Genomic DNA, 26321 nt, shown 5'->3' with positions numbered 1-26321 from the left:
CTGAATGTGTACATAAGCACTTACGGGTAAGATAACTTTATTTGTACCTGTCTGAATCATAAGTTTCGTGTCGCCGACGACGCTTATAACGCTACAGTCTGGATTTCGATACCTGTGGTGAGCACAGTCCAGATTGCCCATTGCGTAGCTTTGTGCTTAATTACCAACAAATAAACATTTAAGTTCGGTTAGTTTGCTTCAGATATTCGCATACTGCTAACAAAGGGTTATTTAAAATGAGTATCTTTAATTTGTAAGTAATAGACTATAGGAAAGACAGCGAACAACCCCACCGCCAACTTTTTTGTTACTGTATTCGAAAAATGGAATTTGGCCGTAATTTTCATAATACACCCATGGCAGGCCCCGGCACGGCCAGGTGGGCTAAGGCGTTCGACTCGTAATCTGAGGGTTGTGGGTTCAAATTCCCGTCACGCCAAACATGTTCGTCCCTTCAGCCATTGACGGTCAATCCCACTATTCGTTGGTAAAAGAGTAGCCCAAGAGTTGGCGGTGGGTGGTGATGATTAGCTGTCTTGCCTCGAGTCTTACACTGCTAAATTAGGGACGGCGAAATTAAAAAAAAAACAAACTACACCCATGGTCCCAAAGTGCGGAATGCATATTGTTTTATTTTTTTGGTATTGAGACGCGAATTGTTGAGTTCAGGATTCGCAGACGCGCATACGCTACCCATTGGACTAGTTCCGGTTTATTGTTTAAAATGAGGAATCTGTTTCAGAAGTTGCTGTTTTTTTTTTCTTTTATTTCTTTGATCAGGGATAGAAAAAGTTGAGTTATATAGTGATGTTAAAAACAGTGATTAATGACATCTCGTGAACCTAAAAACATTTCTAAAAGTATACTGAAGTCTCGTATATCTGAAACTCGCATTTTTTATATCAAAGTCAAAGTCTGATAAAACGAAAACTTCTCACAATTAGTTTATCTTGCACCTTGTTAGAAGATTCAGCAGTGTTGATATCCAGTGAACTATGAACTATGGCTTTTTTAATTAAGTTAATTCAGTATGATTTATACTGAAAAAGCTAATATAAAATATCTGACTGAACTAAAACGAGGTGTTTGTGATATTCGTTGCAGAAGAAAACAAACCAATTACGTCCCCTGATTGATATATCTACGGTTACTAATTTTAATAATTTATTATTTATTTATGATAAGAGATTTTAATAATTTATTCTTTATCCGTGATTAATATATTCATGGTTACTAATTTTAATAATTTATTACCCATCCTTGATTAATATATTCACCGTTAGTAATTTTAATAATTTATTCTCGATTCCTGACTGGTGTGTTTACTGTTACTAATTTTAATAATTTATTACCCATCCTTGATTAATATGTTCACCGTTAGTAATTTTAATAATTTATTCTCGATTCCTGACTGGTGTGTTTACGCTAACTAATTTTAATAATTTACTCTTGATCCTTGACTGGCATGTTTACGGTTAGTAATTTTAATAATTTATACAAGGTATTTTTGAGGGTTTATTTACAAGCCCATTAAGAAAAGAATAACTGTATATTGCTGATTTGAATGTTTTTTTCCAGGTGTTACGTTCGGAAACTTTGTCAGATTTAACATTTGTACCTCTCTGCTAAAGAGTGGGGCAGTTTCTATATTTATTTTCTCTTTTTCATACGTAAAATTCCAGTCTAAACTTATCAAAAAATTTGCCTTCATTTAGATATTTCATCCTTCTTCTTGATGTCACGAATAGTTTGACCAATAAATAAAAGTTATAGTTATCATTGATTTTAACTCTAATTTTTCCGATTCCACATAACACAGCATCCTTTGTTTTAGAACGGTAAAGTATGTGAATTTCTAAGTTATTTATTTCTGAATACGTCTTTTCTATTGGTTACTATAAGTTCGATTCCTGACTTGCCAGTTTTTTTTTTTTCCATAAGTAATCTCATACGTATTACCAGGAAATCATTAAACTATTCTGGTGTTAGGCACCTCAAGCCCTATACGTCGAGTCTCACGACTAATCACACACAGATCGCGAATAGAATTTAATTCTCACAAAACATGGCGTCTCATAGCATTTAATAAAAAGACATAACATGGCGTCTCATAGCATCTAAAAAAACACAAAACATGGCGTCTCATAGCATCTAAAAAAACACAAAACATGGCGTCTCATAGCATTAAAAACACAAAACATGGCGTCTCATAGCATTTAAAAAACACAAAACATGGCGTCTCATAGCATCTAAAAAAACACAAAACATGGTGTCTCATAGCATCTAAAAAAACACAAAACATGGCGTCTCATAGCATTAAAAACACAAAACATGGCGTCTCATAGCATCTAAAAAAACACAAAACATGGCGTCTCATAGCATCTAAAAAAACACAAAACATGGCGTCTCATAGCATCTAAAAAAACACAAAACATGGCGTCTCATAGCATCTAAAAAAACACAAAACATGGCGTCTCATAGCATCTAAAAAAACACAAAACGTGGCGTCTCATAGCATTTAAAAAAAACTTAAAAGGCGACTCCTAGGAAGAACTACCTGCATATCATTCCTTTCTCATATCTACAGAGTAATTTAAAGTATAGCAAAATGATTTGCAGCATACGTGATGACCGTATGACAGGCTTGTCTGGCACACGAGGTATTGAATGACGTTTGAAAGTTACGTAATAGTTTGCGGGAAAACATCACTAATCTCATGGTTATAAAGCGATATATCTAAACAATGAAGAGCAGTTACGACGACTGAAACCAACTAATATCATATCGTAATCGTATTCTTCCGTCCTTACTTTAACAGGACGACAAACAACAGTTGAAATGAAAATATAATAAATTATAGTCGCAGAATGGGTTAAGTATATGTAAGTATATAAAAATAGGTTAATTTTTATATTCAATGACATTTTATACCCCCTTTTCATTTTAATTAATATAATTTTGTTTGTTTGTAATTAAGCACAAAGCTACACATTGGACCATCTGTGCTTTGCCTATCGCTGGTATCGAAACATTGGTTTTAGCGATGAAGTCCGCAGACATTCCGCTGTGCCATCGGAGAGCAGTTAATAGAAATTTCTATTGATAAAATTGGTATTTACGTAATTTTGAATCACTGATTGCTGAGCTGATGAAAAATATTTAAAATTTTGAAAAATACAAATTTTTTAAATCGTCCCAATTTTGTGTTATAAGACTAATAACACTATGTTCCTAACGTGTTAATACATATAGCTGGAAACACTGTAGTAATTTTGTGTTATAAGACTAATAACACTATGTTCCTAACGTGTTAATACATATAGCTGGAAACACTGTAGTAATTTTGTGTTATAAGACTAATAACACTATGTTCCTAACGTGTTAATACATATAGCTGGAAACACTGTAGTAATTTTATGTTATAAGACTAATAACACCAGGTTCCTAACGTGTTAATACATATAGCTGGAAACACTGTAGTAATTTTGTGTTATAAGACTAATAACACCAGATTCCTAACGTGTTAATACATATAGCTGGAAACACTGTAGTAATTTTGTGTTATAAGACTAATAACACTATGTTCCTGACGTGTTAACTTCAGTTCCAAGTAACTGACATACATTAGTTTTACAATACCGATTTCATGTTTCTCTCCTAATCTCTATTCTCTCCTAATCTCTAACTGATGAAAATAATTAGGGAAGGAAAAGTAAAATTGTCTCGTTGTCATAGTAACATTCTTTGAGGAATGTTTTTAAGCCGTGTCTCTAGATGAGACAACACGTCAATATTTGTCATTCTGACACATCCCCTCAGTGATGCGTTTTGTTCCTTCCAAGTTATATGTCGATAAAATTCTAAACTTGTAGGTTTTACAAGTGATCGAATCAGACATGAAATTTAAGTTAGCGAATAAATACGGCTCTTTTCATTTCACAATTAAAAATAAAACAATGGATATACATGAGAAAGGATTAAACATTGCTAGGAAACTTTAAGTTATTTTATTGAATAATAGTTGATTGGTTGTTTTTTTCTTACACAGAAGTGATGTTTGGTTAGGATCAATGCTGGCAAAATGCCAAGTATTATAGGTGCATTATTTGTTTTTGTTTTACATTTTCTAAAACAAAGCCACATTAGGCTATCTGCTGAGTCCAACGAGAAGAATCGAACCCCTAATTTTAGCGTTGTAAATCTGTAGACCTACCGCTGTTTTAGCGGGGGACAAATTATTTGTGAGATATTTAAGCATGTTAACGAAAATAGCAACATAATATACACCATAATGAACGATTTCAAGTTAGAGTTTGTTACTTTATCATTTATCAGCTTGTGTTTAAGTTCTAACTGTGAAACGCAGATGTTGACCTATTTCATCGTTACAAAGTCGATCCAACAATCACGCGTTCTACGTCATGCTTTAAACAGCAGTAACACGTTTGTTAGAGATCGTGTTTTATTTTGAGTTTATGTCAAACACTTACCACAATGCAATGTATAGATTGAATATTTTGGGAAGAAAACCATCGAGATAAGTAACGTTTTTTTAGACGTTAATAAATTCTGTAACTTTTAACTTGGATAACAGAGCCTGAGGAACTGATGCACTTTGTAGCACAGTGTTAACTAGAAAAAAAATTTCAAAATCAACAGTTATTAAAAGAAGTGTGTAATTCACAATCAGGGTCATTTCAGTACTCTGTGTGACCACCTCGAGCATTTGTGACTGCTGCACAACGTCTGCGCCTACTCATTATCAGATTAGCCAATCGTTATTGCACAATCTATTGCTATTCTTTAATAAGTGCAACTTCCAGATCCTGGAGCGTTCTTGACAACCTTGTAACCTCGTCTGTAGCTACTTCCAGATATGGTATATTGGGTTGAGGTCAGGAGACCTGGCTGGCCATTCTACCCTAGGAATGACTTCAGCTTCTAGGAAAAACGTCACTGCTCTTGCACGTTATTTCTTATCTACAAGCAGGAAGTCAGCCCAGGTTCCTCCTGCACATAAACAAATAATGGGCCCAAGGATCTCATCTTTGTATCTTAGGCTGATGATACTTCCGTTTCGGATTATTACAAGGTCGATACGACCTGTAACCGAGATGCCTCCCTACACCATGAATGAGCCCTTTCCAAAGCGATCATGTTCGATAACCTTCTGAGGCAAACTGCTCTCACCAGGGCGTCTCTCAGAAAAGTCCTAACTGTAACGGGACTTGTCAGTGAAGTGTATGGACTTCTATTGTTACCCAATCTACTCCAATATACTCTAACCCGCTGGAGTCGTGCTTGTCCATGATGTCGGCTTAAAGGAGCACGAACAGCAAGACGTATAACCTTCAACTGAGCTTGGTGAAGGTACCTGTGTAGACATTCGGACTCCTGTGATCTCCTGGGAGGAGTTTGCTTGGTTGTTTTAAATTTCGCGCAAAGCTACACGAGAGCTATCTGCGCTAGCCGTCCCTAATTTTACAGTGTAAGACAAGACGGAAGGCAGCTAGTCATCACCACTCACCGCCAACTCTTGGGCTACTCTTTTACCAACGAATAGTGAGATTGACGGTCACATTATAACCCTCCAAGGCTGAAAGGGCGAGCTTGTTTGGTGTGACGAGGATTCGAACCCGCGATCCTAGGATTACGAGTCGAGTGCCTTAACCATCAGGCCATTAGTTGAATCAAAGCGATTTCTTCGAACCTGTATGGTCAAGTAACCGTCTTGTTTTGGTGTTTGTAATGTTCTTCTTCCTCCACCATGTCTTCTATTGATTCTGCCGAACCATCTAGACCTGTTCAGGCCCTGGACGCCACACTTTGGGATGTGCCAAGAGCAGCAACAATCAGACATTGGGTCATATCTCCATGGAACATTACAACAGTCCTGTTCAGTTTTGATATGGAAAGATGACATCTTTGACCTAAACAAGGCATTTTCCACATTGCATAGTCTCAGCCAGTTCAATAGTAACATACAATGGTCAGTAATCTCAACTTAAGGATCTCATAGTTTCGTTGTATGAACTCTTAATTTGGAGTTATGGTCAGAAAACAAATCCAGGACCCAATCAAAGTCACCAAGGCAGAAAGTTTGCACTTGGCAGACAATGTCCAAATAATAGACTTCCAAGCTATACATATATATATTTGAGAACTGATCTTTATTAATACTATTGTACCTATTATATAAAAACACGATCCATAGCAAATGTTGACTACTGTAGAATACACCTACAAATGTTTTGGTTTCTTCAATGCCTTTATAAAATATTGATACTTTAACTTATTGTTCAGTATAACGTATGGAATAATTAGTTTTCTTTGACATAAAACATTGTCCATTTACATTTTTATACCATTTACAAGACTCCTAAACAACGTAAGATCCACGCCCGCATCATAGGTTTAGGAGGCAAATTAAAAGTAGAGCGTCCAAGGTTTATTTGACCGAGCGAAACGAGAGAATATCCTCCGCTACAGGCGTATCCATTACGATAGGATTACAAAGCCCACAGTTAGGGTTTGGAAAGCTATTGGGTTCTAGATTAATATCTGTGCATTCTGCTGCTTTTTCCAATAAATTTTTTTAAAATATTTTTTATCCATTTTTACTGGAACAGATTGACAAGCAGGGGGCGCTTCCTACTTGTGTATTTCTACTGTTAAAGAAAGAGACTTTTTGTAGCTAATAGAAGGTTAACATAATAAAACCTTATTTTTAATTATCAGTCTAACAGTTTCTAGTTAGAGTCGTACAGATAGGTTTCGATCGCAGGCTGATATCTCTGTTATTATAATAGAACATTAAGCACTTGGAACTGCCTTGAAAAACCAGTATGTTCACTCTATATTACTTCAAATGAAGTTCGAATTTTCCAGGCCTGCTTATCGTGACACGAATCACGTAAAGAAAGCACTTCCAAATCTCAATCTTCATTCTTCAACAAATATGTACAAAGAGAGTTATTAGACAACGTTCGCTGGCCAGTACAATTCCTTAAATTCCCTAGAGGATCGTTTCCGTTGATTACAGCTCTTGGAATGAATATAAATTCAGTAATATCAGATACACGTGAATCAGATGTTAGAATTATTCTAACGCATACCATCTGCACATATCGTATCCAGTGATTTAAGTTAATTAGACGTGGAAAGGATCTGTAAAATCACCATGAAATGTGTATAAAAGGATGCGAAACGAACCGAACGTTAGTAAATACACTTGTAAATGACGAATACTCTCCTTCATATTAACATAATTTTTAGTTTAAAATTCACCACAATTATACAGACTCATGAAATTACTTTTGCGTTTAAAAGTGGTAAATAACAAACTGTACTTATCTGTATATATATATATACACACATATATGGTTTATAAGGTTTTCAAAATTACTATCAATTTATCAGTTAACTTACAGGTCAATGCTTACGCAGCATTCTTACAGAAAAGACCACACACTCGTGAATCAAGTGAGAATGGTTTTTATCGATTACCCAACTCGATATCATCTTTTACCTTTATGGTTAGGCAACTGTACCCACGTGCTTTTCGCTGGAATTGCTTTAAAGTTAAGAAAGAAAATATTGATTGGTTGGATCTTTATGTAAATTATGGATACTTTGAACAGCCTGGAAATGTTTAACTAAACGTAAGCTTTTTTAGATGGTGGCACTTTATTTATTTTTACTGGCAAAAAGTTTATTTTTTCCGTAAGTACTTCTGTAAACTTATGGATGGCGTTGTAAAGATGATCAGGTTAAAATCTATCAGCTAAACCTAAAATATTTGGAGGATTTCTTAGTCCAGTTAGCGGCATGTGACCTATTTTTTACTTTGAAGAGACGAGTCGTTTATATACGCCTTCAACTTTATAAGGAAGTTTATGTTTCTTAATAGTTTTAAAAATAAGAAATTCCATAAACTAATTCTATTTTTTAGTCAGTTTTAAGGTTATATATTATATTTTTGCGCTATTTGAGAGATATTATACAGTGAGCGGGCTGCGGAGGGGTAAGTTATGGGCTTTATATCTTGAGGAAAAGATTACTTTAATACGTTCCATCTTCGTTAAAAAAAACGTTTCCGTTTCTTAAATTCAGAAAAAAAACCCTGGTATTCTGATGAAATATAAGATTCTATTTTATAAATTTTAAGAAGCTATATTTACGAGTATATTCATTATTAAATTCAAATGCTTGTAGTCATATTGGTAAATTCATGTGTAGCCGGATGTACTCAAAGTAGATTCATAAACGCGCCAAGTGGAAAGATACGAATATTAATTTTTTGTGTCACAATAATCCCAAAACTGTACATGGACGGAACACTTTTTCAGACTACAACTTTGGCAAAATACCTAGGCTTACCCTGCTAAATTAGGGACGGCTAGCACAGATAGCCCTCGAGTAGCTTTGTGCAAAATTCCAAAAACAAACAATACTAAAACATATATATGACCAATCATAGAATGCATGTCCATCATGGTTTAATAAAACATCTAAACACGTAAACAAAACATAGACAACACAAAATTCAGTTATTACTACAGCATACACAGTCCCTAACAGCACTTCATCAAAATTAATACACAAACATCCAAACCACAACTGATAGACTCTTACAAAATTCTATAAATACTTTCAGAAAAATTGACAACAAAACATTTACCACGTGAGCTTAGTCACTACTAAATACATGATGAAATAGACCTAGTGACACTTTTCCCGGGCCCAGCATGACCAGGTCGTTAAGGCGCTTCACTCCTAATCTGAGAGTTGCGAGTTCGAATCCCCATCACGCCAAAACATGATCGCCCTTTCAGCCTTGGGGGCGCTATAATGTGACTGTCAATCCCACTATTCGTTGATAAAAGAGTAACCCAAGAGTTGTCGGTGGGTGATGATGACTAGTTGCCTTCTCTCTAACCTTACACTGTTAGTGATGTCGAGAAACCCACTTGTAGAGAAATATTTATGTAAAAACGGCTCGTTTGGGTTGAGAAAATATTTTACGTAGAGGAGCGAACAACGTTTCGACCTTCTTCGGTCATCGTCAGTTTCACAAAGAAAGAAGGTAACTGACCGGAAGCTGACCACATGTTAGGAAGGGGTTGCGTAACTGAGTGTTGGAATGTAGAGGGCGGTGTTAGATGTTTGAATATATAATTTTATTTATTTTATTATTTTAATATAGGTATAAAGGCGTTCCTTTATATTGGTTTATTTTGGGTTTAAGTTGTTGTATAAGTAAGGCTTCTTTAATTTTGCGTTTGTTTATGTTTGTTTTTTTATTTAGTATTTGAGTGTTTTCTATGGTTATGTTGTGTTTATTTGACTTGCAGTGTTCGAAAACGTGTGAAGGTGACTTTTGTGTTCTTTGAATCTGGTTTCCATTTTTCTACTTGTTTCTCCAATATACAAGTCGTGGCAGTTATGACATTGTATTTTATAAATAATGTTGGTGTGGTGTTTGTCAGTGTAGTTTTTACATAGTATAGACCTCAGTTTTGTGCCTGGTTTTTGAATAAATTTAGTATTAACTGGAATGTCATATGTGGTTACTAGTTTTTGCCACATGTTCCCGACATGCCAGATGTCGGGAATCTGATGACATCAGCAGACAAATAACCAAAACAAACAATCATATGAAATAACTCTTTTTCTCGTAAACAGTACAATCTTAAAATAAAATTTATTATTGTGAAAATGAAACTATTTGTGTCAGACCGTAATACGTCGCTCTGCATTATGAAATTTGAGACGTTTTCTTTGTTTTACTATTAGGCCCAAAATTACGCTATGGATGATTTTTGTTATAACCACCAGGAGTATTAAAACTTCATTTTTATCGTTATAAATTTTCAGATTTTACCCATCGAGACATTTGGAGGTTCTTCGATCGTAGGTATTACTGCTTCTCTTTGTCGGATTTTTGGTAAACCAGGGAGAGTCAGTTACGATCAATCCCACTATTCGTTTGTAAAAGAGTAGCCCAAGAGTTGGCGGTGGGTGGTGATGACTAGCTGCCTTCCCTCTAGTCTTACATTGCTAAATTAGGGACGGCTAGCACAGATAGCCCTCGAGTAGCTTTGTGCGAAATTAAGAAACAAACAAACTGTACCCTCCCCTTCTCGTTAAAATTTTTTGATAGCTTCAAAATAGGGTAATTTATGAAAACAGTAAGATAACTTCAATCATTCTAAGTTGTGATAAAAGTAAGAATAACGGTAATTAAAATGTTTAAAATAAACTAGAGAAAGTTTAATCATGTGAAGGAAACAGAGTTGGCTTACATTGCATGAGTTATACAGATTCGTTTCAGTGGTGGTTTTATTTGAAGTTTCACAGTGAGAACACAAATAAAAGACAAAGGGGTGTCGAAACCTTAAACCTCTTCAAGGAAATGACGTTCACGGCGTCTCACCGTGAAAACTCTAAATGATTCCAGTAAAGGACAGCTCTCATTACTTTGAAGAGCGCAGAAACCAGCAATGTGTTAAGAATTGAACCTTCGCACAGATTCTGCGCCGTATCTTAGTGTGTAATGGAATAACTGACGTTTGTTTGTTCCAAACGTACTTAGTGATAACGCAGAAACTTGGTACCAAAACACTGGAAGCTCCTGTAATGGTTACAAAGTTATTAACTAAAGTATATTCTACAAACAAGCAAAAATAAAGTGTATTTATCATGTGGCTTATTATATTCGCTTATTGGGACAATGCAATCCTCAGTGATGTCAAAAAACCCACTTATAGAGAAATATATATAAGATCGAAACGTTGTTCGTCGTACCAAACATGCTCGCCCTTTCAGCCGTGGGGGCGTTATAATATCATGGTCAATCCCACTATTCGCTGATAAAAGAGTAATCCAAGAGTTGTCGGTGGGTGATGATGACTAGTTGCCTTCTCTCTAACTTTACACTGGTAAATTAGGGACGGCTAGCGCAGATAGCTCTCATGTAGCTTTGCGCGAAATTCAAAAACAAACAAACAAACTTGTTCGCTCCTATACGTAAAATATTTTCTCGACCCAAACGAGCCGTTTTTACATATAGAATGCGATCCTCACAATCTTCGGTAAAGCCAAGTGGATTTTATGGGTCTCACTATATATGTTATAGAAAAGAAAACGGAAGGGTTTACGACTCATGTTCTCTCTAGTTCAAAGTTAAAATCAAGTGGCTCGATTATTTTTTAAATGGGCAAGTCATTGATAAAAAAACATACTTAAATTTTAAGAAAATTTTATTTCATATTTGGTATTCCGATAGATCTCTTTAATGTACAGTTACAGTCTTATTTTTAGTAAATATAACTGTTTCCTGAGTAAAAATATAGACTTTTGTGACTCTCACTGTCTTGTTTAAAAAGAAACTTCTGTGGCCATATTCGACGAAATATATAGGATTGAATAAAACGCAGAACATATTTGTTCTCAGTATAAACAAAAACAGAGCGCTCGATACTAACTTATGTGTCGTTTCGAATTTTAACTTTTTAAAACTGTTGAGTTATTTCGAAAATTTAACTTTTTACAACTGGTGAGTTATTACAACTGGTGAGTTATTTCGAATTTTCGCTTTTGTATAACTGCCGAGTCGTTTCGAATCACAGCTTGTCACATATTACGTTTAAGATCAAACGAGTAATTTGTAGACCGACGAATGAAGATTAGCATAACTCGCAAAATATTGCATATATATATATATATATGTATTGTGTTCTGAACCGTAGAGAAAATCTCTCCTTTTCGCACGTACCTAATCTCTTCATTGTAAACATTTCGTGTAACCTCTACTCACCTTGCGTGTTAGAAACAAAAGACTCTCTCAAAAATTCGCATGCTTTTGAAGCTGTGATGAAAAACATTTTTAATGTTAAGTTTCAGCAATGGGACTGAGTCCTTCTAACTTTATAAAAACCTTCACGTGTTTTCAGTTCTCCATCTGAAGATAAAACGATGTTAAAATATTTTGTTTTCCAGCTTTTTGGCTGTTTTACTTTTGATTAGTGGATATCTTAATATTCAACGTATTTTTAAGAAAATTATTCAAAAGATAAGGCTGTAAGTTTGTTCGAACTTTTACAGATATACATAAATAAAGACTTCGGATTATTTAGGTGGTTTTTCAATGGCACCGTTTCAAACTGGAAAGCCCCTCGCTATTACAGCGGTAAATTTACGTATTTGCAACGTTAAAACCAGCAGATAGCCCAATGTGGTTTTCTATAAGAACACACACACAAACACATTCGACTGTAAATAGTCGTATTTATGAATATATTTTTTATCAGTTTTTACTGGAACAGATTAACAAGTGTAGGGACGAGGGCGCTTCTACTCGTGTATTTCTACTGTTAAAGAAAGAGACTTTTTGTAACTAATACAAGGTGTTTTTGTTTGTTTGTTTTGAATTTCGCGCAAAGCTACTCAAGGGCTATCAGCGTTAACCGTCCCTAATTTAGCAGTGTAAGACTAGAGAGAAGGCAGCTAGTCATCACCACCCACCGCCGAATCTTGGGCTACTCTTTTACCAACGAATAGTGGGATTGACCGTCACTTTATAACGCTCCCACGGCTGAAAGGACGAGCATGTTTGGTGCGATCGGGCTTAACCCACCGGGCTATGCCAGGCATACAAGGTTAACATAATAAATCTCATTTTTAATTATAAGCCTAATAGTTTCTAGTTACAGTACATTTACGTACTTCCACTGCTAGAATTCATGGCTCGATTCCTCGTGTTGGACAGATATAGTTTATTAGGTAGCTTTGCAGTTAAACATGCAAAACCCATTTATTTTTGGTTTGGTTTTTTTTTTCTCAGAAATAGTGTATTAAAACTCTTCGCTCGCTCAAAATGCTGTCCTCCATTTTCCTTTTCTTTTGAGCTTTCACGTAAGTTTGTTTTCGCTGATGCTCAGATATGCTGAGAGAAATGCCTGCTAAACAAACGGACTATAGTTTACACATGGAAGTCATACACGTTCACTAAGGGCATTCATCATATTTCAGCGGATCGAGACTTTCTCCAAAGTACTTATTCCAAGATATTTTTCTCGCTTACCTCAGTCTAAAGTAAACACCCTTGTTTATAACGTTTTTTTGACTCCTCATTGTTCTAATACATACTTTTATATCACATACCTTTATATCAGGCACTCGACTCGTAATTAAAGAGTCGTGGGTTCGAATCCCCGTCACACCAAACATGCTCTCCCTTTCAGTTATGTAAGCGTTATAATGTGACAGTCAATCCCACTATTCGTTGGTAAAAGAGTAGCCCAAGAGTTGTTGGTGGGTGGTGATGACTAGCTGTCTTCCCTCTAGTCTTACACTGCTAAATTAGGAACGGCTAGCGCAGATAGCCCTCGTGTAGCTTTGGGCGAAATTCAAACCAAACTTTTAATTAAGTGTTTTCATATTCTGGTCTCATTCTCTGTTTTGTTGAATACGTTCCTGTCTACAGCATGTTTGTTAGCTTGTAACTGAAAGCGATCAGTTTTTCAAGTTTCTTAAGAATCTTTTTATTATAGAAAACCGCTTCTAAGTTTAATAATATACATTTATATATCTGTTTAGCTCTCCCTAAATTTCTTTACAAGAACTGCTTATAGATCTTGGTTTGAAAGCTCTTTACAAAACCCCTACTAATAATAAACTTGAACCATGAAGGAACAGAAACTTACATAAACATATCAGTTCTGACAAGAGAACTAGTTACTGTAACGCCCAAAATCTGACTTTCGCCAATAGTGTCTTTCCTAGAAGTGATTTGACACAGATTATCAAAGCAAACAATTAGCAGAACAGAAGGTTAAAAAATATATCTTTCCAATACGCTAAATTCAACTTTTCTCTCTAAATAAGTTTTGCCTTTAAACATTTTTTTTCAGTACTTTTTATCTTAAATTTCGTTTGGTCACATCTCTCTGGTGAGTAACGTATTTTCCTCATCATCACACAATAGAATGGATACTTATGTAAAGAGATCCATCCTAGCATTCATTCAGCTTGTTTGGTGTTCCCCGCCAGGCAACTTTATTTGTTGCATCTGGAAAGAGCCTGGCTCCAGACGACTTGACAAGAAACTTCATGTATAAATAACCAGTCAATAGTAGCATCAACAGTTAGGCTTAGTTGGCACTACTTGCGATGTTGCTCGGCAATACTTGTGTCTTTCATTCCGACCCAAAATTAACTTCTTTAACTGTCTTGTAAATCGCAGCCGATTAGAAAACAATTTTGTTTTTGGACGGCCGTTAAATTAACTGCCAGAATTTCAGGATTGTTGGTTCGTTTTTTCTTGATTTTCCGGAAAACGAATGCTGATTATAAAAAAAAAAGCTTGATCCGTCCATTTTTATTTGAGAAGTGAATTAATTTCTTTATATTAAAGTATTAACTTTAGTTCTCATAATCAAATAATTTAAAGTCTTCTAGATTACTTTTGGCGTGATTTCATTGCAACAGTTTAAGTTAAGTTTATTATGCATTGCTGATTATGGAATGATTTCAGTGATCAGCAAAATTAGGAGAAAAAACTAGAAGTTAGGCTTATTGAGTGACCCAGTTAATGTGTTTGTATAAGAGAAAAAATCGGTAGTACTTTTTCAGTGAAAAAAAGAATTTCGATCTTATAAAAGTCAAATTTGGAAGGAACATTAACGAGCAATACCGAAATCTCATTCAACCAATCATGTTTTAAATTTTAAGAATGCTTTACAATATTTAACCAATCATATTTTAGATTTTAAGAAAGCTTTGCAATATTTTAACCAATCATATTTTAGATTTTAAGAAAGCTTTGCAATATTTTAACCAATCATATTTTAGATTTGAAGAAAGCTTTACAATATTTAACCAATCATATTTTAGATTTGAAGAAAGCTTTACAATATTTAACCAATCATATTTTAGATTTTAAGTAAACGTTACAATATTCGCAATAGTATGTGATAGATAAGACCCAGTATGGTCAGGTGCTCAACTCGCAATCTGAGTGTCGAGGATTCGAATCGCCGTCACACTAAACATGCTCGCCTTTTCAGTCCTAGGGGCGTAATAATGTCCAGCGGTCAATTCCACTATTCATTAGCAAAAGTGTAGCTCAAAAGTTGGCGGTGGGTGGTGATGACTAGTTTCTTTCTCTCGTACACTGCTAAATTAGTGACGGCTAGTGCAGATAGCCCTCGTGTAGTTTTGAGCGAAATCCAAAATAAAAAAAAAATTGATAGTTAAATCGTGTGCGATTAAAACGTTTGGTAAACAACGTTTAAAAACTAAATAAAATATAGTGATTATTGCAAGTCCATTTGTCCATAAGTGTTAGACATTTTCAGTTCTTTATTTGAATGTGACGTAACAATGACATTCTCATTGTCTGAACGAAAATACAAACAATTAAATATTCTACGTCCACTCTTTACCATTCATTTCGGATATCAAGTGCGGGTTAGTGCTAAAAGTACCAAGATTTTGAATTCGAGGGTTCATGGGTCGTGCCTCGTTGCTAAAAAAAAAAATCTCACTACGCACGTTGGACAATTAATATGCTTTATAGCATATAGAGTTGGGTAGGTCCCTATATTCAGTCATACAAGAGTAGTCCAAGAGATGGCTGTAGGTGCTGCGGGCTAGCTACCTCTTTTGTAATCTATTATTTCAGAATTAGGGATAGCTCTTTGTGTAAATTTACAAAATAGCTTTAAAATAAACAAAACTTTCGAATTTATTTCTTCAAATTGTTTTTGTTTTTTTCTGAAGAACTGGCGACAACGAGACACTAGAGATAAGTTAGTACAAAATTTGAACTACAAAATAAATTATGCTCGTTAACTAAGGTAAAATATGCAATTATCAACTATGTAGAGATCTTAAGCTTTGATTATGTAGAAAAGTAGCTTTTAAGCATCAACAAACATTATTTAACTAAGTATGCTACACAGATTTCAAGATAAAGAATGTCTCTTATTATACAGGTTTCCTGTAATATATTATTTACAGTTATTATTATTTTGTATTGTTAGCTTTTTATTTGTGATTAAGACTAATCTAAATCCCCTTAACTGTCGGACAATCGTGATATATTATTAGGATTATGGCCGAAAATACTGTTTGCAGTAAGGACAGGTAACAAATGAATCATTATTAAGTTTTCGTTTTACGATTTAAAAAACATTTGTATCGAGCGGTACATTAAATTACTTATATTAATTAATGGATTACAATGCGAGTTTTAATCTACGTAGGTGGCTTCCTTTGATGAAGAGCTAATGATAATCATACAGGATGCAGATTATTATATGTCAAGTGCTGCTACCCTTATCTGATTATAAGACATGCTCCGCTTTAATACAGACTTCATGTATTGTACTTGAAAACGTTTTTAACACAATATCCATAACAAAAAAAAAACGGGATTGTACTATCAAAGAAATATTAAATCATATACAGATTATCTTTGTGTTTTCGAGTGTCTCGAACACTTAAATGAGAGTCATATATAGAGAACATTTATATTTGTGGCTAATTGAAGGGATTTTTCTATGTATAAATTATGTTTTAGTAAGTCTGTAACTCTAAGATCCGTAGTTCAATTCCCGTACTAATCACAGCACAGATAGCCTATTTTTCAATTTTGCAGTTAAAATAATCAAACAGTTAGTTGTATTATTTATTGCCAATTAAGTTCTTGATATTTATGTAGTTCTAGTTCGCTTTGTAGGTGACCCATTGTGTAGTTTTGGACTATGAAACACAAGAATATCAAATAAGACTCTTTATCGAAATGTTGTTGGATTGATTATTTACAATTTGCAACCGGGAAAATATAAACTCACCAAAAGTGTAGGGTACTCTGAATGTGTTTTGTTATACCGAAGTCACATTGGACGGTTTTCTGTGTCTATTGATGGGGGATCGAGCCCCTAATGGTAGGGTTGTAAATACGATGGACTAGAGCAATTTGAACAACTAGAAATTGAAAAATGAAGCATTGCAACAAGGAAAAAACAAATACATTAGTTGATTAATATCTTTAATTAATATCTTGTTTAGACGAAGTTGATTTCTTACTTGAAAGTTAGGTTCACATGGGATCTGTGTCACTGTGACCGATAAGTTAAACAAGAACTAAGCTTGTTTAGGACAAGTATGTAACAGTATAACAGATCAAGTCAAACGTTATATATTACTGAATAACGGATCAAGTCACACATTGTATATTACAGAATAACGGAGGAAGTCACGCATTGTATACTATAGAATAACGGATCAAGTCACACATTGTATATTACAGAATAACGGAGGAAGTCACACAGAGTATATTACAGAATAACGGATGAAGTCACACAGAGTATATTACAGAATAACGGATGAAGTCACGCATTGTATATTATAGAATAACGGATCAAGTCATACATTGTATATTACAGTATAACGGATCAAGTCATATATTGTATATTATAGTATAACGGATCAAGTCACACATTGTATATTACAGAATAACGGATGAAGTCACACATAGTATATTACAGAATAACCGATGAAGTCACACATAGTGTATTACAGAATAACGGATGAAGTCACACCTTGTATAGTACAGTATAACAGATCAAGTCACATATTGTATAGTACAGTATAAAGGATCAAGTCACACATTGTATATTACAGAATAACGGATAAAGTCACACATTGTATAGTAAAGTATAACGGATAAAGTCACACATTGTATATTAAAGAATAACGGATGAAGTTATACCTTGTATATTACTGAATAACGGATCAAGTCACACATTGTATAGTACAGTATAACGGATGAAGACGCACGTGGTATAGTACAGTGTAACTGATGAAGTCACACATTGTATAGTACAGTGTAAAGGATCAAGTCACACATTGTATAGTACAGTATAACGGATCAAATCACATATTGTATAGTACAGTATAACGGATCAAGTCACATATTGTATAGTGCAGTGTAAAGGATCAAGTCACACATTGTATAGTACAGTATAGCAGATCAAGTCACATATTGTATACTACAGTGTAACGGATCAAGTCACACATTGTATAGTACAGTATAACAGATCAAGTCACACATTGTATAGTACAGTATAACAGATCAAGTCACACATTGTATAGTACAGTGTAACGGATCAAGTCACACATTGTACAGTACAGTATAACAGATCAAGTCACATATTGTACAGTACAGTATAACAGATCAAGTCACACATTGTATAGTACAGTATAACAGATCAAGTCACACATTGTATAGTACAGTATAACAGATCAAGTCACATATTGTATAGTACAGTATAACAGATCAAGTCACATATTGTATAGTACAGTGTAAAGGATCAAGTCACACATTGTATAGTACAGTATAACGGATCAAGTCACATATTGTATAGTACAGTATAACGGATCAAGTCACATATTGTATAGTACAGTATAACAGATCAAGTCACATATTGTATAGTGCAGTGTAAAGGATCAAGTCACACATTGTATAGTACAGTATAGCAGATCAAGTCACACATTGTATAGTACAGTATAGCAGATCAAGTCACATATTGTATAGTACAGTGTAACGGATCAAGTCACACATTGTATAGTACAGTATAGCAGATCAAGTCACACATTGTATAGTACAGTGTAACGGATCAAGTCACATACTGTACAGTACAGTATAACAGATCAAGTCACATATTGTACAGTACAGTGTAACAGATCAAGTCACACATTGTATAGTACAGTATAACAGATCCAGTCACATATTGTACAGTACAGTATAACAGATCAAGTCACACATTGTATAGTACAGTATAACAGATCAAGTCACATATTGTATAGTACAGTGTAAAGAATCAAGTCACACATTGTACAGTACAGTATAACGGATCAAGTCACATATTGTATAGTACAGTATAACAGATCAAGTCACATATTGTATAGTACAGTGTAAAGGATGAAGTCACACATTGTACAGTACAGTATAAAGGATCAAGTCACACATTGTATAGTACAGTATAACGGATCAAGTCACATATTGTATAGTACAGTATAACAGATCAAGTCACATATTGTATAGTACAGTGTAAAGGATCAAGTCACACATTGTACAATACAGTATAACAGATCAAGTCACACATTGTATAGTACAGTATAACAGATCAAGTCACACATTGTATAGTACAGTATAACAGATCAAGTCACACATTGTATAGTACAGTGTAAAGGATCAAGTCACACATTGTATAGTACAGTATAACGGATCAAGTCACATATTGTATAGTACAGTATAACGGATCAAGTCACACATTGTATAGTACAGTGTTAAGAATCAAGTCACACAGTGTATAGTACAGTATAACAGATCAAGTCACACATTGTATAGTACAGTGTAACGGATCAAGTCACACATTGTACAGTACAGTGTAACAGATCAAGTCACATATTGTATAGTACAGTGTAGCGGATGAAGTCACACATTGTATAGTACAGTATAACAGATCAAGTCACATATTGTATAGTACAGTGTAAAGGATCAAGTCACACATTGTATAGTACAGTATAAAGGATCAAGTCACACATTGTATAGTACAGTATAACGGATCAAGTCACATATTGTATAGTACAGTATAACAGATCAAGTCACATATTGTATAGTATAGTGTAAAGGATCAAGTCACACATTGTATAGTACAGTGTAACAGATCAAGTCACACATTGTATAGTACAGTATAACAGATCAAGTCACATATTGTATAGTACAGTATAACAGATCAAGTCACATATTGTATAGTACAGTATAAAGGATCAAGTCACACATTGTATAGTACAGTATAACAGATCAAGTCACATATTGTATAGTACAGTATAACGGATCAAGTCACATATTGTATAGTACAGTATAACGGATCAAGTCACATATTGTATAGTACAGTATAACAGATCAAGTCACATATTGTATAGTACAGTGTAAAGGATCAAGTCACACATTGTATAGTACAGTATAAAGGATCAAGTCACACATTGTATAGTACAGTATAACAGATCAAGTCACATATTGTATAGTACAGTATAACAGATCAAGTCACATATTGTATAGTACAGTGTAAAGGATCAAGTCACACATTGTATAGTACAGTATAACGGATCAAGTCACATATTGTATAGTACAGTATAACGGATCAAGTCACATATTGTATAGTACAGTATAACAGATCAAGTCACATATTGTATAGTACAGTGTAAAGGATCAAGTCACACATTGTATAGTACAGTATAAAGGATCAAGTCACACATTGTATAGTACAGTATAACGGATCAAGTCACATATTGTATAGTACAGTATAACAGATCAAGTCACATATTGTATAGTATAGTGTAAAGGATCAAGTCACACATTGTATAGTACAGTGTAACAGATCAAGTCACACATTGTATAGTACAGTATAACAGATCAAGTCACATATTGTATAGTACAGTATAACAGATCAAGTCACATACTGTATAGTACAGTATAACAGATCAAGTCACATACTGTATAGTACAGTATAACAGATCAAGTCACACATTGTATAGTACAGTATAACTGATAAAGTCACATATTGTATAGTACAGTGTAACGGATCAAGTCACATATAGTATATTATTCATATTTGAAGTTATTGTGTTTATGTCTTATTCTTTCTAATAGATAGAGAACAGTTTTTAGCTTTCACGAAGACAACAATATTGATAATTTAAATGCAGACGTTTCACGAAAGTGTATTATCAAAACGAATTTGTTATTGTATAAGTGTAGACTGTTGAATAAATAAAACTCTAAATTTAGACCCAATTTAGAGGAAATTTTGAATGATAATTAGTTGTGTAATTTTTGTGAAAGAAAATAATATACATTTTTAAACGTTACTCACAAGTTACTTAAAATAATTTGAAAATAATCGAAAACGTAACGAAAAACTGAATTCTAGGTGAAGGTTAGGAAATGAAATGAAATTACTATTCATGTGACGATTCGGTTTACCCGGATTGAAACAACACATGGAGCGAAACGTCTCACTTCCATTGTCCCATTTTGCTGGTAATAATAATAATGCAACTGCAGGCGGTCAACACTTGACTGTCTTCCTATATTGTGAATTAACATTTGACTGTCTTCCTATATTGTGAATTAACACTTGACTGTCTTCCTATACTGTGAATTAACACTTCACTGTCTTCCTATATTGTGAATTAACACTTAACTGACTTCCTATATTGTGAATTAACACTTGACTGTCTTCCTATATTGTGAATTAACACTTGACTGTCTTCCTACATTGTGAATTAACACTTGACTGTCTTCCTATATTGTGAATTAATACTTGATTGTCTTCCTATATTGTGAATTAACACTTGACTGTCTTCCTATATTGTGAATTAACACTTGACTATCTTCCTACATTGTGAATTAACACTTGACTGTCTTCCTATACTGTGAATTAACACTTCACTGTCTTTCTATATTGTGAATTAACACTTGACTGTCTTCCTATATTGTGAAGTAACACTTCACTGTCTTCCTATACTGTGAATTAATACTTGACAGTTTTCCTACATTGTGAATTAACACTTCACTGTCTTCCTATATTGTGAATTAACACTTCACTGTCTTCCTATACTGTGAATTAACACTTGACTGTCTTCCTATATTGTGAATTAACACTTGACTGTCTTCCTATATTGTGAATTAACACTTGACTGTCTTCCTATATTGTGAATTAATACTTGATTGTCTTCCTATATTGTGAATTAACACTTCACCTTCTTCCTATATTGTGAATTAACATTTGACTGTCTTCCTATACTGTGAATTAACACTTCACTGTCTTCCTGTATTGTGAATTAATACTTCACTGTCTTCCTATACTGTGAATTAATACTTCACTGTCTTCCTATATTGTGAATTAATACTTCATTGTCTTCCTATATTGTGAATTAACACTTCACCTTCTTCCTATATTGTGAATTAACACTTCACTGTCTTCCTGTATTGTGAATTAACACTTGACTGTCTTTCTATATTGTAAATTAACACTTGACTGTCTTCCTATATTGTGAATTAACACTTGACTGTCTTCCTATATTGTGAATTAACACTTCACTGTCTTCCTATATTGTGAATTAACACTTGACTGTCTTCCTATATTGTGAATTAATACTTGATTGTCTTCCTATATTGTAAATTAACACTTGACTGTCTTCCTATACTGTGAATTAACACTTCACTGTCTTCCTATATTGTGAATTAACACTTGACTGTCTTCCTATATTGTGAATTAACACTTGACTGTCTTCCTATATTGTAAATTAACACTTGACTGTCTTCCTATATTGTGAATTAACACTTGACTATCTTCCTATATTGTGAATTAATACTTGATTGTCTTCCTATATTGTAAATTAACACTTGACTGTCTTCCTATATTGTGAATTAACACTTGACTGTCTTCCTACATTGTGAATTAACACTTGACTGTCTTCCTATATTGTGAATTAACACTTCACTGTCTTCCTATATTGTGAATTAACACTTGACTGTCTTCCTATATTGTGAATTAACACTTCACTGTCTTCCTATATTGTGAATTAACACTTGATTGTCTTCCTATATTGTAAATTAACTTTTTTTCTGCGTCTATAGTGTTTCCATCTAATTGTCACCAATAAATATATACATCTCGCTACTGTGTTTGATGTATCAGTGTGCTACCAAATATTCATTTCAGTTTTATTATCGAATGTTTCCACTTGTAAGGGCGTATAATTAAGAATTATATAGAATAATCAGTAGAGAAGTGGAAAACGTGCATAAGTACTTCATATATTGTATAATTTTCTTTAAAGGAGTTGACATCTCGTCCGCCGTTGAAAGCAAGGAGAGAAATCGGAAAGGATTTGTCGCTCTCTCTTCTATCAGATTCTGTTACTGTTTCTATCACGTTCACTGCGCACGCGTAAAGGATGTGCTCTTCGGTTTACTACACGTTCCTCTTTCCCTGACGACTTCGGCGTGAGCGGGCAAGCATCAATTGGAACAGACAGATCTTTCGTTCGACTCTGGCACGAAGGGCGGAATGAGTTGTTCAGTGCTTACACGTCAGTGACATTAGTTAAAACGTGATTTTTAAGTTCACTTAATGGATCTTTAAAAATTAATTACGCGCGTTAAACACACTAAACGTTGTTATTGAAACAGCATTTAATAGAGAAACATTTTAGAATACTCCTAGGTTACCAATAATGACGTAGGGAGCGCCTTGTTGTTTGAAGTAAATAGCAGACCTTCCAATAAGAAGTAGAAGTGTTGCTTAACGTGACAACAGTGAAAGCACGACTGTGATCTTTTGACGGTAGTCATGGAAACGGGACACATCTCTCAAGAGAATGACAACAACTCAAAGAGCGGACAGAAGAAGCGGTGCGTCATGAACTCACTATCTATTCAACTGTCTGCCATGTCAGCCTCCGGCCACGGATTAGACGAGGGGATTATAATTCGCGTGTGTCCAGATGGTGACAACGACAGCCAGTCCGGCCAGATCAGAGAAGATCGCCGAATTAAGAGCTACAGTGATCTTCAGCGTTCTGCTACGGTCGACGATATCTTTAACTCTGACTCCAGACTAGAAGAGAACAAGGGCAATCGTTCTGATAAACATCCTCAGAAGAAGGACTATCTTTGTCTTCCATCACCTTATACAACTGCTGGTCAAGACCAATATCGAAGACATTCCATGGAAATACCAAGTGACCAGTCAACACCGAAAAACGACCGGCGTAAAAGATCTTGTCCGGAGACCGAGTTCTGCCAGATGGACTGTCTCACTCCCAGCTCTCTACGGTCCAGCCACAGCGGCAGTTGTCACAGCCGGAGATCTTCGTGTGCAGATAAACGCCCTCGACGTCACTCACGAACACCAAGAGGATCCATCACGACACTGGATCCGTCTCGTAGACCCTCTCGAACGTCACGAGGATCCGTGTCTACTTTGGATCCGTCCCGTCGATCCTCTAGGGTCTCAAGAGGATCAGATGCAGGCCAGGACTCATCCCGCCGTCCTTCCCGCTCTTCTCGTGGATCTAACAGCTACGTGGATTCATCCAGACGTCCATCACGATCTCCGAGAGGATCGATTGGATATGAAACCTCTTCACGGAGACATTCTCGGACCCCAAGACGATCTCTGGATGAACGAAAAGTGAAAGAAGAAGAACACGAACCGGTTTCACGACGAAGAAGAATCATTGTTGGTATCATCTGTTCAGCCTTCCTTTTTATTCTTATTACAAGCATTGGCTTGGTGGCTGTCACTCTTAGCTTATCACCCAAAATCGATCAGTTAGGTAAGTAGTTGAAAATATTACATTGAATTAAATGACTTGTATTATTCGCTTGTATATGAAGGTCGTTGGTTATTCACTAATGAAACAAACGTACTAGTTTTTTAAGTTACGAAATTAACTCTACGGTTGGATTGTGTGTTATTTGACGTAGCAATAGTTTCCTATTGCTTTTCGTTTTCATTTTGTGTGTTATTTGACGTAGCGACAGTTTCCTATTGTTGTTCGTTTTTCATTTTGTGTGTTATTTGACGTAGCAATAGTTTCCTATTGTTGTTCGTTTTTCATTTTGTGTGTTATTTGACGTAGCAATAGTTTCCTATTGTTGTTCGTTTTTCATTTTGTGTGTTATTTGACGTAGCAATAGTTTCCTATTGTTGTTCGTTTTTTATTTTGTGTGTTATTTGACGTAGCAATAGTTTCCTATTGTTGTTCGTTTTTCATTTTGTGTGTTGTTTACAGCAGCATATGTTTCCTATTGTTGTTAGTTTTTCATTTTGTGTGTTGTTTAAAGTAGCAAATGTTTCCTGTTGTTCGTTTTCATTTTGTGTTGTTTAAAGTAGCAAATGTTTCATATTGTTGTTGTTTTTCTCATTTTCTATATTATTAAAACGTATTCATTTTCTTCTAGTTTCATTCTTTTGTTTAAAAAATTCCATATTGTGTTTATGTTAATATTCCTGGATAAATTTTTCCATCTTGAAAACAGTAGAACGTTAATGTTACTTCCTCTAGAAAACTAGAGATTTTTGTCTTAAACATTTTCGAGAACAGAACAAAGAATAATGAATTTTATTTTTAATATATTTAACACTAGTGTCTTTTTTTCTCATTTAGGCCTTTTAAATGCAATAAAAGATAGCAGTAAATTGTAGTAAAATGGTAGCAGGCTTAGTAACCAGTTGTCGGTAACTTGTTTTATATACAGAGAGATAATTAGGTATTATTGATGTTTCTTATTAAGTTTATTTTCTTATTTCTTGTTTACACTATGATTAAGAGTTTTGATCGTAGTTTAACACTTAGAACACTGCCAAGGATTGTTGGCGATTTGTAGGAAATCAGAGAATGTCTTAATTTTGTACTGGTCTCCTTTCGAACACAATAACTCATTTTGTTCCATTCAAAGTAATCGTAAAAATTCCTGGATAGAACATAATAGTATGGGTTAAAAAAAGATAAACATTTTAAAGAATTATTTAGTTCTTACTCAAGACAGATTTTTTTTAGAAAAGACTTTTTACGTTACGAGTTTATTTCTGTTTTCCTAGAGCGAAGCCACATTTGAGTTATATGCTGTGCCTATCGCAGGAGATCGAACCCGTTCTCACTGTGAGACAACGATAAGTTTTCGGACCTAAAACGCTAAAATTCGGGGTTTTCTTCCCTGCGGTGGACGCAGCAGATGGACCCACAGTGACTTTACTCTAAAACGAACAAAGTTTTATTTTTAATATATATTTTAAAACTGCAGTTCGAAACAAAAAAGCGACTACTTATAGATATCCATAGTGAAATTAAAGAAATCTTTGACTTCTTGATAAAGAGCCGTTGTGAAAAAAAAATGTATAGTTTGAAAAATACAATAATATAATTGATTATAAGTTAACGTAGAAGCTTTTATGTAATGCTTAAAATGAACAACATCGTTATAAAACCAAAATATTAATCAGAGAAACATGTTACACATATTTACTGTCATCTGTAGGATGTGAGTTATTTACTCATATGAAAAACTACAAAGTTTGTGGAGTGTTTGAACACCCGCTCAGGCTAAAATCAGAGACTTGAGGAAAGCGTATTTCGTATTACTGTTAGCTATAGAGAGATTCGATTAACGGTTTTTTAACTAGAAGCTCTTAGTAAACTTGCTGCACGTGTTAGTGTCACACGACCGAGCTGG

General features: G+C 34.6%; 1 protein-coding gene across 1 annotated transcript in view; it reads left to right on the top strand.

Annotated features, from left to right (window-relative positions):
* Positions 1-22963: 22963 nt before the first annotated feature.
* LOC143231854 (uncharacterized) overlaps positions 22964-26321 on the top strand; it is a 166806-nt gene continuing 163448 nt past the window's right edge. Inside the window, exon 1 of the mRNA XM_076466585.1 lies at positions 22964-24421. Within this exon, the coding sequence (XP_076322700.1) occupies positions 23434-24421 (988 nt within the window). The 5' untranslated portion in view covers positions 22964-23433. The remainder of the gene's footprint in view (positions 24422-26321) is intronic.

Source organism: Tachypleus tridentatus, chromosome 11, assembly GCF_004210375.1.
Source record: "Tachypleus tridentatus isolate NWPU-2018 chromosome 11, ASM421037v1, whole genome shotgun sequence".
NCBI lineage: Eukaryota > Metazoa > Arthropoda > Merostomata > Xiphosura > Limulidae > Tachypleus > Tachypleus tridentatus.
The sequence above is the reverse complement of the archived record's forward strand: the minus strand, read 5'-3'. Positions and strand labels throughout refer to the sequence as shown.